The 13289-nt window shown below is 36.2% G+C and overlaps 2 protein-coding genes across 6 annotated transcripts; one reads left to right on the top strand and one right to left on the bottom strand.

Moving 5' to 3' along the window:
* The first annotated feature begins 5134 nt into the window (after positions 1-5134).
* LOC147521695 (protein CLAVATA3 INSENSITIVE RECEPTOR KINASE 6-like) lies at positions 5135-8793 on the top strand. 4 transcript variants are annotated; one of them, XM_086581448.1, is made up of 11 exons: positions 5135-5486; positions 5575-5707; positions 5849-5920; positions 6008-6151; positions 6294-6365; positions 6501-6560; positions 6664-6761; positions 6876-7010; positions 7100-7440; positions 7526-7905; positions 8148-8793. In XM_086581448.1, the coding sequence occupies exons 1-9, from the start codon at positions 5384-5386 to the stop codon at positions 7321-7323; spliced, it is 1041 nt and encodes a 346-aa protein (XP_086437574.1). In that variant the 5' UTR covers positions 5135-5383; the 3' UTR covers positions 7324-7440; positions 7526-7905; positions 8148-8793. The 4 variants fall into 4 exon arrangements, with proteins under 4 accessions (XP_086437574.1, XP_086437644.1, XP_086437475.1 ...); XM_086581518.1 differs by having other exon boundaries at positions 5242-5486; positions 6442-6560; XM_086581349.1 differs by having other exon boundaries at positions 5242-5486.
* Positions 8794-9046: 253 nt separating this feature from the next.
* LOC147521696 (F-box/FBD/LRR-repeat protein At1g13570-like) lies at positions 9047-11214 on the bottom strand. 2 transcript variants are annotated; one of them, XM_086581611.1, is made up of 4 exons: positions 11105-11214; positions 9858-10722; positions 9619-9777; positions 9047-9518 (listed from the first exon to the last, which is right to left on the bottom strand). In XM_086581611.1, the coding sequence occupies exons 2-4, from the start codon at positions 10677-10679 to the stop codon at positions 9213-9215; spliced, it is 1287 nt and encodes a 428-aa protein (XP_086437737.1). In that variant the 5' UTR covers positions 10680-10722; positions 11105-11214; the 3' UTR covers positions 9047-9212. The 2 variants fall into 2 exon arrangements, with proteins under 2 accessions (XP_086437737.1, XP_086437759.1); XM_086581633.1 differs by lacking the exon at positions 11105-11214 and having other exon boundaries at positions 9858-10821.
* Between the last annotated feature and the right edge of the window lie 2075 nt (positions 11215-13289).

The raw sequence follows: 13289 nt of genomic DNA on the forward strand, positions 1-13289 counted from the left end.
CTACCATGATCACCCCACACAAGTTCTGAAATGAACTATTATTGTTCTACTGTCTCTTTCTAGTATCCGCATTGGTCACAAATGTGCTCGACCATGATTTCCGCCTGTCTGGATAGTTCAGTTTAAGCGAATGCGTTCCAAGATTCCAATGCATTCCACTGTAATTTGCACCGTTGTCATTCTTCAGGTAGCCTAGAAAAAATATGTACTAATTTGCAAAGTGCTTACCGTACTGCCTTTAATTAGGTTTAACATTTTAGAAGCTAGCTTTAATGCGTGATAATCCTTATCAAATATTGAAGTACATATAATTTGGTGTTATAATGTATGCGTGTTGATGCCGTTATAGTCACATACATGTTGGTTAAACTTAAATAATGTCGACTATATATGATTGTTAATCAGTGTTTTGAAGAAATGCATATTAGTTAATTTGATGAACTTTGAAAGCGCAGAGAAGAAAAATAATTGGAAAGATCAAAGTTGATTTTATACGTAGTGCTCTTCTCAAGCAAAATGACAAATGAATAGAGAAACTGGGTATAGACATATATATGAACTGCAAAAAAGTAGTCACCGACCTAAAGGACCAAATTATTGAAATGTAGAGAGTGACTTGGTAGAATTCTGGGGGTCTGTTTTCAATTCATCTATGTGACAATGGAAAATGGCGCTTTCTGTTCCCTCAGATTGCCTTCTTTTATATCCACTAGCTAGTACAAATGATATGCATGATGTTTGTCTACATTTGGATCACGGAATCACCTTTAGCTTTGTGTTAAATCAATTTCTAGCTGTTGAGATATTTTCATATCACTTCAGTGACTCACTGATTCCACATCATTATAACTTATTTACGCCAATATGGTATGGGAGTTCGTCTACCCCGAGGATATCCTCATAGGGATGAGATTCAAGACCATTGAATGTGTGATCCAACCGTCCGAAAATAAAAAAACGTTGTTTTTTGTTTTTGATTTTCGGACCGTTGGACCACACATTCAACTGTCTCGGAACCCTCATCCATATGAGGATATTCTCGTGGTAGCCCAGGCCTATGGTATTACCAAAAATCCATATAAAATGGTCAGTGTAGTAGACCTTTTACAAGGCAATATGTCAGTGTGAACAAATCTATGACATAATTTATTTATATATAACAGCTGATATATTGGATTTAATGACAATCATTTAATTTGTTCCCAGTGAGGTTAAAATGCGAGAAATCTATGTGGATATCTTAGTTTAATCATTGTGGGATCAGATCCACTTAGTAATGATCTAATATTGCGAGATGGAGGTACAAAGGGGTCGAAGAGCCAATGCAATTTGTGTAGCCATGATGTTCATTATACATTAGGTGCAATGTCACAACATATGATGCAAATTTTAGTAATCCCCGAACAGAATAATCATCACAAACTCCTAAAAGAACGATAATTTCATTTAGTCCAAGTCATTTCATGATTTTCATCCCAGTTACCTCGACTCATTTCTTCTTTTGGCTCCTAGGCACTCAATTAACAGATAATCGTTCGTGTGCTATACTATATATATATACTGGAGATTCATGCAAACTGATTCTCCTTTGGGAGTTTTTATTATGTCATGTCAAAGGATGTTTCAAGATTTGTGTGATATGAGGGAACTTTCCGTATGGTTCTCTACACCACCAGACTGTATAAATGGTTCACTTTTTAGAGATGTAACTGCTACCTGTACTTATCGGCACTGTATAATAATAAAATTTCCAAATTACCGAAAAAAAACAAGTATGGACTTTTCAAACCTCCTCAAAAAATAACGAGCATAAATCTTACGTTGGAAAATGACATTTTTCAGTTTCAAGATCACAAAGTATTTTTCAACATGTGAAATTTGAAATATCATAGATCAAGTTACCAAACATATCAGAACATGTATAAAGACTTCAGCACTATAAAAAGCAGCATCCTATGGTACATTACTCAATTGCTTTGCTTTCTGACTTTCAGTTTCACAAAGCTTTTATTTGACTGAGAGTGAAAAGACAGGTTTCTGGTGGATGAAAAATCCCGTATCAAGATAAGTTCATTCTGGTCATTGTTTTATGAGAATGCTTGTACTCCTTGTAGTCATAGAACCAGTGCATGGTGATTCTCTTCATAATTGAGAAAGAGCCAGGGGAACCTTTGGCAGCTTTTGCATAGTCTTACTTTTGCTTTAATTTGTTTATTTGAAGGACTGTCTGCTGAGTGCTGACTGTGCAGGCCATGCAAGTGTCTGTATAATGGTGGCTGTGGAATAAAGATTAACAAACCAAACCCATGCTTAATCAATAACACAGCAACAAATATGAGGAGAGTTTGCGTACGATCATCCTCATGCTACATATCAATAATAGCCATAATAATATATATATATATATATATATATATATATATATATATATAGTTAAACTCAAAAGGGCCTTAAATAAGTCTAAAAAGTCTAAAACAGCCACAACTTACCTTTACTGAAATGATTTTAACCCTAATCTTTTTAAGATATGATCTACTAACTATAAAAACATCTCTAAAAAAATTCAACTCGTTTGATATCCTCTAACTTAGATAAAATTGTTTTCCACTTTTGAATATATATATAAAGGTCAGAAATGTGTTAGTTTTCAGATTCATCTTTTTTGGAGGTGTTAAAATTGTCAAACGAGTTGAATTTTTGTAGATGTTCTTTATAGTTAGCAGATCATATCTTACAAAAGATTAGGGTTTAAATCAAAAGTTAAGTTAATGGTGTTTTAGACTTGTGACTTATTTAAGGTCCTTTTGAGGTCGGGTCATATATATATATATATATATATATTACCTCTTTAATGACGTGTCTCCGTTAACAACAATTCGACTTTATTTTTTTTTTCATTAATTTCTAGACATGAAACTACCATTTTACCCCGCGAAAAGACAAAATAAAAAATAAACAAAAATGGCATGATTTTGTAATATTAGGTGTTTGGAAAAGGGCAAAATTGGAAAAAAAATTAATGGTGTGATGAATTCACTGTTGAAGCCCCTCGTTTTCTTTAAAGAAGTTAGATATATATATATATTTCGGCAAAAAGGACCTTAAATAAGTATTAAATCTAAAAACACGGCAATTTATTTTACAAAATGATTTAAATCTTAATCTTTTTGTAGATATGATCTACTAACTATAAAGAACATCTCTACAAAAATTCAACTCGTTTGATATTCTCTAACTTAGATAAAATTGTTTTCCACTTTTGAATATATATATAAAAGGTCGTAAATGTCTAGTTTTTGCATTCATCTTTTGCCAAATGTTAAAAATTGTCAAACGAGTTGAATTTTCGTAGAGATGTTCTTTTATAGTTAGCAGATCATATATGTACAAAAAGATAGGGTTTAAAATTTTTGTAGGAAAGTAATGGTGTGTTTTAGATTTGGTACTTATTAAAAGTCCTTTTTAAAAGCATTTGTATATATATATATATAATATGATTCAATTACTCAAGGTAAACGTTTATTTTTATCCCAGAGGATTAACAGAATATTACGCCAAGTGTTTATGACTTAGTTCTAATTTAGATAAAGAAAGAGTATGGTTTTGGTTGATGAGAATGGTTGCCCTTTATGAGTAAGAAAATGTCTAGGTATCTAGTACTTTGGGGTGAAACTGAAATCAAGTGTGCTGGAATCATAGTTCGAGATTTTGAAATTATCGAAATTCCGACAAATCTAAAAACTGAAATTCATAATATTTCGACCAATGTTATATTCGGAATTTCAACTAATTTTGGAATTATCAATATTTCGACTCTATACTGTTTTTTTCCGGTTTTTTGAAAAACCAAAATATTGAGCGGAATTTCGATATTCCATTCGGAATAATAAACATTGGCTGGAATCAAATCAACGTAGCTCTGGGGGTGACTTTTTTAGGGGTTGTGAGTAAGTAATTGGTGAGACAGATGTGGTGGTATGGACAGGTGTGCTACTTGGATGAGCGATACGTCCTCACAAGTTGCACGTGTGTGGTAGCTTAAGGTATTATGTTGTTTGAGCTGTCATAGAAAGAGTATGGTTAAAGATGTAATGATGATGATGAGAGTGTGGTTAAAGACTTGATGATGGTAATGCCTTGAGTGTTGTAGTGAATAAAGACTTGACGCTAATGATGGCAATGATGAGGGTGGCAGGCAATGACGTCACGAAATGAAGTCAAGTGGCGAGTCATTGATGTTGGACCGATCTTGACGAGTGAGCGAGTGCTTGTATTCTTAGATTCAACTCGAGGTGGCGGATTCGTTGTGTGTGGACTATTTTCACATTACGTGCCAAATGGGATGTCCCTTACACTCTACATACACAAATCTGGTCCCATATGGCTCAATCTATCATCTATGTAAAACTGGCATCTACCAACTAACTTTGAGCACGGAGTGTGTTTTGAAGGTCTTGGCTTTGGTCCTTCTAACTTATAAGAAAGTTCAAACTTCAAAATACTCTAGACCATCACGTACTATATCAGAGACTTAAGGGTTTTGATAAAAACAAACTTAAATGATAAATGATTATCTTGCAGTGGCTCAAGATATTTTTATTAATATTTGTTTTTGGCTGCAACCTGTGACTGTCCGGACAATGTCTGTGCCTCTGTGGTCAGGACTCAGGAGAGATAATGGAGGCACTCATGCTCAATAAACTACTTTAATAAATGGAACTTGGGGTTTTCAGGGAATTCCATTATGTTCTAGATTCTCACAACAATGCAAAGCAAAGCAGTTCCATTATATTCTCATCCTGCCTGCCAATTCTCTTCTAAAAGATCCAATAAATTCTTCTCAGAACAGCAATATATCTACAAATGGTTGACTTATATTCGACTAATTGCCTACCAAATGCCAACTGATACATACCCACTAAAGAAGAATTTTACTTTTTGATTTTTCAAATCTTTGTTTTTGTTGATCACTATCTCACTCTGCTTATAAACAAAAGAAAGAAGTGACTCACAAAAGAAATTTGACACTAAAACTTTATTTTTAAAAAATGATTGGGCCACTAAGGTTCCTTTGTTGTCTTGTGAATTAATAAATTCGATATCCTTTACATTTGTATAAGTTTGTACAGACAGTATATATTGTTTTCTTGAGCCAGTTAAACAAATGGCGGACATGTTAGTTCTACCTTTTGCTACCAAACTTCTGATTTTGGTCTGACATTTCATGTTAAGCATGAGGAGTTATACATACTGAAATTCTTTTCCACTTGACAAGTTGGTGAACTGAGTCTATACAAATCACTCCTTGTAGTCCCCCATATCACTAGAAAATATTTTTGACACCTGGGTATATCTGGTTTTTGAACTGAAACTGTCTGTAACCATGGAAGCAATGAGAGTTAAAGATGTTATCTGTTCATTGGTATTCTTTTGGTTTTGGACTTCTATAGAAGGTTTGCTTTCTCCCAAAGGTGTCAACTTCGAAGGTACTTCGAGAATTCTCTTTGTTGCAACATGATTTTTTTTTCTTGTGCTGAAGATAGATGGAAAATGAAGTCTTGCATTTTTTTTCAGTGCAAGCTTTAATGGGTGTGAAAGCTTCCTTAAAAGATCCTCATGGTGTTCTTGACAATTGGGATGGAGATTCTGTTGATCCATGTAGCTGGACTATGATCACTTGTTCTTCTGAGAGTCTAGTAATTGGCCTGTAAGTTAGAACTTTAAAAGAGAGATTCTGAATTTCTGCGTTATAATACTTAATTAAGAGTGACAGATGGTTTGCTTTTCAATATATCTGTTACTTACGAAAACTAAAACTGAAATGGTTTTGCTTATGGTGTTTTTGCAGAGGGTCACCAAGCCAGAGCTTATCTGGAACTCTTTCTCCAAGTATAGGCAGCTTAACATGTCTCCAAATTGTGTAAGAAGCCATAGGAAAATCTACTTTGTTTTTTTTTCCACAAAACAAGATTATGTTCATTGGTTTATTGATTTGGAGATTCTCCAGACTCTTGCAGAACAATAACATATCAGGAGCAATTCCACTAGAGATTGGAAATCTCTCAAAGCTTCAAACTCTTGATCTTTCTGATAACAAATTTACTGGTATAGTTCCTAGTACTCTAGGCAACCTCAAAAGCCTCCAATACCTGTGAGTACTGTTCTTAGTTAATTTGCACACACAGATTTTTTCCATATTGTTCATCATAACCCAAAGAGTTAAATATACACAATATTCTGAATTATATTCTTGCTTTAAACTTGATAATGTGTTCCTTCGGTATTTTGATCAGGCGGCTTAACAATAACAGTCTCTCTGGACCATTCCCTCTGTCTTTGGCTAATATGTCCCAGATTACATTGCTGTAAGCTCCTGTTTCCTACATTCTCATTTTCTGTAAACTCCTGCATGCGTATTTTCTTATTCATTACTCCATCAAGATTTCTTCCAATTCGCGATGTATCTCCAAACAAGATTGATGTCGGAATTCACACCCCAGGGACTTGTCATACAATAATTTGAGTGGTCCTGTACCGAAGTTTCCTGCAAAGACTTTCAGGTTAGTTTCTCATAAAAATTCTCTCCCTCTGCCTGACAATTCATTGAGTAGTCCTGTAGCGAGATAGCTGATTTTCATATTCTTCTCTTTGTACATAATTCAGCATCATAGGAAACCCTCTTATCTGCGCAACAGGGACGGAGGAGGGTTGCTATGGAACTGTCCCAATGCCAAACCCTTCCACCACGAATAACTCACAAGGTACAACAACTTAATAAATTTTCAGTTTTATTGCATTGAAAACTAAATTGAATAACACTTGATACATAAAGCAAATGATCTCTACTTATAATTGTTAATGCGGTCAATCTTCAGGAAGAGAAAAAAGTCACAAGTTGGCCCTCGTCTTAGGCTCAGTACTTGGGTGTACCTGTCTACTCATTCTTGGGTTTGGGATCCTTCTTTGGTGGAAGCACAAAAGAATGAAGCAGATATTCTTTGACGTCAGTAGTGAGTAATTTGGCCTATACTTTACATAAGCATGACAATTAGGATCATAAAACCAAATCATAATGTATGCTTTCACATTGGATTTCCAGACCATCATCAGGAGGAGGTATGTCTTGGCAACTTGAGGAAGTTCCACTTCAGGGAGCTCCAGATTGCAACAGACAACTTTAGCGGCAAGAACATGATTGGGAAGGGAGGTTTTGGGAACGTGTATAAGGGTTATCTCCAAGATGGTACTGTTGTGGCGGTGAAGAGGCTCAATGATTGCAATGCCATTGAGGGGAGAAACAATTTCAGACTGAAGTTGAGATGATCAGCCTTGCAGTGCACCGCAACCTCCTCAGGCTTTGGGGGTTTTGTACTACAGATGCCGAGAGACTTCTGGTTTACCCTTTCATGTCCAATGGAAGTGTTGCTTCCCGTCTTAAGGGTAATAATCCTTATCCCCATCTTGTTCATCAATTATTATGGGTACGCTGAAGATAACCATATATCATTATTTTTTTCTCTCTCAGGAGAGCCAGCATTGGAATGGAGTACTAGGAAGAGAATCGCCTTTGGGAGCTGGGAGGGATTGTTGTACCTCCATGAGCAATGCGACCCAAAGATTATTCACAGGGACGTCAAGGCAGCCAATATATTGCTCGATGACTACTGTGAAGCTGTTGTAGGAGACTTTGGTTTAGCAAGGCTCCTGGATCATCAGGACTCACACGTGACGACAGCAGTGTGGGGCACGGTGGGGCATATAGCACCTGAGTATCTCTCTACTGGCCAGTCATCAGAGAAGACTGATGTTTTTGGATTCGGGATCCTTCTCCTTGAATTGATCACAGGCCAGAAAGCCATAGAATTCGGAAAGGCAGCAAACCAGAAAGGAGCCATGCTTGATTGGGTAAGACAACTTTTTATATACTAGACTTCGTCTGAAGAGTTTTATGCATAAATAGTCTGTACAACTAAGTTCTTGAGAAGATCTTGGTCATGTCATGAGAAACTCAAACGTTGTCCATGACTTGTGCATCATAATGTGATGACTCACTGGCTAATCGCGAGTAAAGTCATTCTCATAAACTGATTCGACTGGAAAAAAGTTGCTCAGCTTAATTCTTTATCTGATGTAAGTCCCTGTCACAGGTGAAGAGAATTCAACAAGATAAAAACCTTGATACACTCGTTGATAAGGATCTCAAAAACAATTATGACAAGATTGAGCTTGAGGAAATGGTTCAAGTGGCACTGTTGTGCACCCAATATCTTCCAGGAAGACGACCAAAGATGTCCGAAGTTGTTAGGATGCTTGAAGGAGATGGCCTAGTTGAAAGGTGGGAAGCTTCTAAGAGAGATGAACCAACCAAGAGCACAGCTGCTCATGAATTCTCCTCGTCAGAGCGATTCTCAGATCTCACAGACGACTCTTCATTATTAGTCCAAGCAATGGAACTCTCTGGTCCAAGATGACATACTTCCACAAAAACAAAAGGAGTTGAAAATTTGAAATCAGTAAAAAGTAAATCCATGAATGAAGATGTTCCTAAGACACCCAAACTTCCAACATATAAGTTTGGAGACTTTGTGCCAAGTAAGAAATATCAAGCTCCAAATTGGTGGTCCATGGCGATGTCATATCAATGTACAGGAGGACCTAGCGAGAGTGGTCCATATTGTACTCTTTCTTCAGCGAGTAAAGAATGCTCTCGTATGTAATTTTCAAGAAACGATTTTGAGATGGATTTGGGTTGATTTAACCAACATGACCAATATAAAGGAGTTCAATAGAAAACTGTATGAACAGGAAAACTAGATAACCTCAACTTCACAAAATTGAAAAATATCGCAGGAAGGAAAACCCAATCCTGAAAAAAATTATGTCATTTCTTTCAAACCATCTACACGAAAATACTGCACGAGGAAAACTTCATATTAAGGAACCAAGATGTCTGACAGAGGGAGGAAAGTTTGGCACAGAGAAACGCTTTAGTAGAGGTCATATAGTTTGGCTAGAAGCAGAAGTGACTGACTATTGCATTGGTTAATTTGTGGGTTCTTAACAATCTTACTTTGAAACGTAACTTGTTTACAAATAGAAGACAGGAATCTGGAAAAATCAATGGGGTGGGGGTGGTAGTACTAGTTAACCCATAAAACAATAACAAACAGAGTTTAACAGAAGAACAAAAGAGTTCAGAAATAAGAATTCTATCAGGTCATTGTGTTATCTTGTATGTAAATGATTCGCGCCTGCGGAGAAGCTCTTGGAAATCCCAATAGCTCTATCAACATATCCCATGCTCCCTCAACTGTTAGATACGTGCTTGACTTTATACTCATCGTCTTCAGGACTGGTGACTTAGCAAGCAGAAACTTAGTGAATTCCATTTCATCTGGCACGCCTGACATATCTGTCATATTCACAATTTGCAGTCGCTTAAAGGAACAATCTATGGGGTGTTGTTTATCCCAGTAATCCATATCAGGTCCTATGCAAGCTTCATTGTCTGAGGAAGCCTAGACAAGCCAAGAAGATCCAAATATGGTTTACATTAGTGATAATATGAACTGTGCATACTCCTAAATTCAAAAGACAAACTAACAACCAATTTCATACCGAGAATAGGAGCTCTTCCAAATTAGGGGAGCATACAAGCAAGCAGATTGCAACAGAAATCTCATTTACATCTTCAAAACCTACTTGATATAATTCAAGCTTCTTCAAATGTTCATACTTGAGAGCAAGTTTGCTTGGTACACTTTTTACGCTCAAATACTGTACGGAGAAAAAGGAAGGATGACATAAGCATCTTCAAGGTAAAGAACCAAATATGCAATATTATTAGAATATGATACCTTTACAAAGTAACTCTCTGCAACAAGCCTTTCCAGAGCAGGTACATTACCAAGAGCTTTAATCAAATTACAAGTCGTAGTAGCCTCGAGGTGGTCTGCAATTTCCTCAGTCATGTATAAAGCAATGCATATAGTTTCTAGAAGTGGGGTATTTTCCAGACAAATATCTTTGAATTCACCTTCAAGACGCAAGTATTTGAGATTTGGAGCACATATATTCATACTCAAAGTGTCGAAATACGTTAACGTGAAGCTCTCTAGAATCGGGCAGCTGGACAAAATACTCTCAACCACACCATTTTCAAAGTAGGATTGTTGGAAACTGAGACTCTTCAAGTTACTAAAGCCTTTGAAAGTAGGAGGTGGATGCACTTCACACCGAAATAGCTCCAAGTGAGTCAAATATTGACATGAAAATAGACAAGAAGGGACCTTATACCACTCTTTCTCCTCTAATTCAAGGCTAATTTCCTTTACATTTCTCCATGATAGAAAAAGAATCCATTGATCTATGTCTGGACAACTTTGCAAGTATGAAATGGAAAGTTTAAATTTCTGAATGGGACCTCTATGAAGTAAAAGAGCTCGATCAACAAAGCTCACGAATTTAGTTTTAGTGACTGCAAGACTACTTGAAGTAACCGGGACGCATGTATCATCAAACACAAGTTGAGGAATAGTAGTCCACCTATACCTCCATTTTCTTGATAAAATGCTTGTTCTCACAGCATCCCTTAACGGCAAACACATAAGAATACCTTCTATGACATTCAAAGGAAGATTACTTATTATATCCGGAGCCCTATCACTACCCGTCTCCATTTCGACAATGCCAACAACAACTCACATAGAAATGACTTTCTTTCTGAAACCAAACAATACCCAAGTCACAAAAACCAATCATATTTCACATTTTCAAGGTGATTACTAACATAAAAAAAATCTGAAAAACCATTTATTTCTATTTCTTGACATATGCATTATACAGTACCCATCTGAATTTCACAATGATTACTAAAACCATCAAAAGATTGTAACTTTTCTTTACCAATTCAAAACACTCACTTGGGGAAAACATCACAGTATTCATTTTCACATAAATTATGAGAAACCCATTTGATAAAAGACAAAATGTAGATAAGATGATATTGGACACTGTTGAAAAGGAAAACGAAAATGAAATACAATAAATCATTTGCCTATTATTAATCATTAGTTAAATGAAGAAAATGAGGAATGAGACATACCCAAAGTTAAGAGAATGGGAAGATTTCAGGTTCAGTCTCGTTCTTGTGTCACCGTTCTTTCTGGTTTAAATGAGAAATGAGGAAACAGATGTAAGTACGTCAGGTGAAACTCGGGCGGGTTGAAGCATAACCCGAGCCCAATTCTAGTTTCATATGTTTCAACCCGAGTTCGGACCAAGTCCGGTCTTTAAATTTTCAGCCCAAGTCCTATCCGACAAATTCGGATTGGGTCGGGTTAGTTAAACTTCTCGGGTTTTTTTTGGAACTAGGGTTTGCCCGTGCCCTCCGGCACGCATGAACCGGCCACACCTGTGGCACATTCTTCGAGCTTCTGATAGAGGGCTAGTGTACCACAACGTATCAAGTATAAAAACTTTGTTGAAATCTTTTATCAATTTCCAGAATTTTGGAGACACCTAGAAATTTATAAACCTTTCAGAAGATATAAATTTGAAAGAAAATTTGTAAACAAAAAATTACTGATCAGTGCAATAAAAATGGGTCATACTTGATTCAAAACCTGACTAACCCACAATTAAAGTTTCACGAAAATGGGTCGTCCTTCAACTGAACCTAAGGTTGTGATTGTTAACTTTGTGAATTTATTTCAGCTAAAACAGGGGATAATGGAAGGGCTTGTAGGTGTTCTACAATCAAAACCTGTATCAAAGTATAAGTATATATATCCAGTGAAACTTTTGGTGTTTATCTGAATTTGCATCTTCTTTCTAGAGATCTCCTTGTGACCAGCAATCTACAAAGACAATCTGAAGAAGAAAGTAATGAGTTGAAGCTTGACTAAATGAGAACCTGTTATGATCGTAGTCATAAGAACGAAAATAGCAGTGTTTCATTTTACCTTCAGGAGGAGGCTCTTAGTTTCTTCATGATTGGTTCTCAACTTCTCTCCAAACGACCACAAATCCTCTGACACTAAAAGCTTGTCATATAAAGCAGCAATGCCTGGATCTCCTTAGCAAACACCATTTCAACTAAGTCAATCGTGACCCTGAAGAATGGCCATTCAATGATATGGAAATTCCTGATATCTCTTGCAATGATATGGAAATTCCTGATGTCTCTTTCAATGATAATTTTAAAAGCAACCCCAAAACCAAGCCAGACAGGGAGATGAAACCTCGATGCGAGTCCATGCAAAAATCCACGGGATAGCGAAGTGATTCAATTCCACCAATTGGCTTTCTCTTTGATGGGCGATTCCCAATGTTCATCCGACCATATTCCAACCGGGCGTGTTTCGAAATAGGAAAATAAATAAATACTCTTGGTTATCAAAAGCAATATTGGCATCATTAAAAATATGAATAGATAGTTTGGTCCGTCCTTGCAATGCAATACTTACACGGGCGAAAGTATTGACGAATCTTGGTTCTTGGAAGAATGAACTCTAGAGTGACGGCGGAAGGAAGAATGAATGCTAGGATAGGGCATACATAGTTTGTTTGAAGAATAAGATCCAATAGATCCCAAATAGTTAGGGCATAAGGGAGCATACTCTTTGGGATTGGCTTATTTTGCCATGTCACAACTTTAAAAAGAAAACAATGGTAACCCATTTGGATGGAGGCCTTGCGGGCCCCACACCATTGTGTTTTATTAGATAGATTATGAGATAAAAAACACTAAAATTGAAATCAAAGAGATTTGATTGTTTGAAAAGGAAACTAATTTTGTTGATTACATTATTCTCTCTAAAATAGAGATTCTCAATCTTATTTTTTATAAAAATAGAATGATTGAAAGATATACGCATATATATATGTACGGGAGGGCTTGGTTTTTCGGTTTTTAATATTATAATTAACTTAATCCAAAATCCAAAACTGAGTCGGGTTTTGATTTTACAAAACCAAACCCAGACCACGGATCTAACATGTTAGTTAGGGGCCATTTGTTTTTGCCTCTTATAAGACCTCGAGGTCTTATAACCTCTTATAAGATGTGGCAGAGTTGATTTTGGACATTTATTTGGTTTGTTTTTGCCTCTTATAAAGAGGCATTCTAGAAATGTCTTATAAGAGCTCCATTATAAGCATACCAAAATTAGATCTAGTTCAATTTAAAGTCTTATAACTTGAAAAATGACTCAAACACCCCGTCATATACCCCAAAAGCCTTCATTTATCTCTTCTTCCATTTTTATTATCTTATTTTCCAAATAACT

Source organism: Coptis chinensis, chromosome 1 (assembly GCF_015680905.1).
Source record: "Coptis chinensis isolate HL-2020 chromosome 1, ASM1568090v1, whole genome shotgun sequence".
In the NCBI taxonomy this organism is placed as follows: Eukaryota; Viridiplantae; Streptophyta; class Magnoliopsida; order Ranunculales; family Ranunculaceae; genus Coptis; species Coptis chinensis.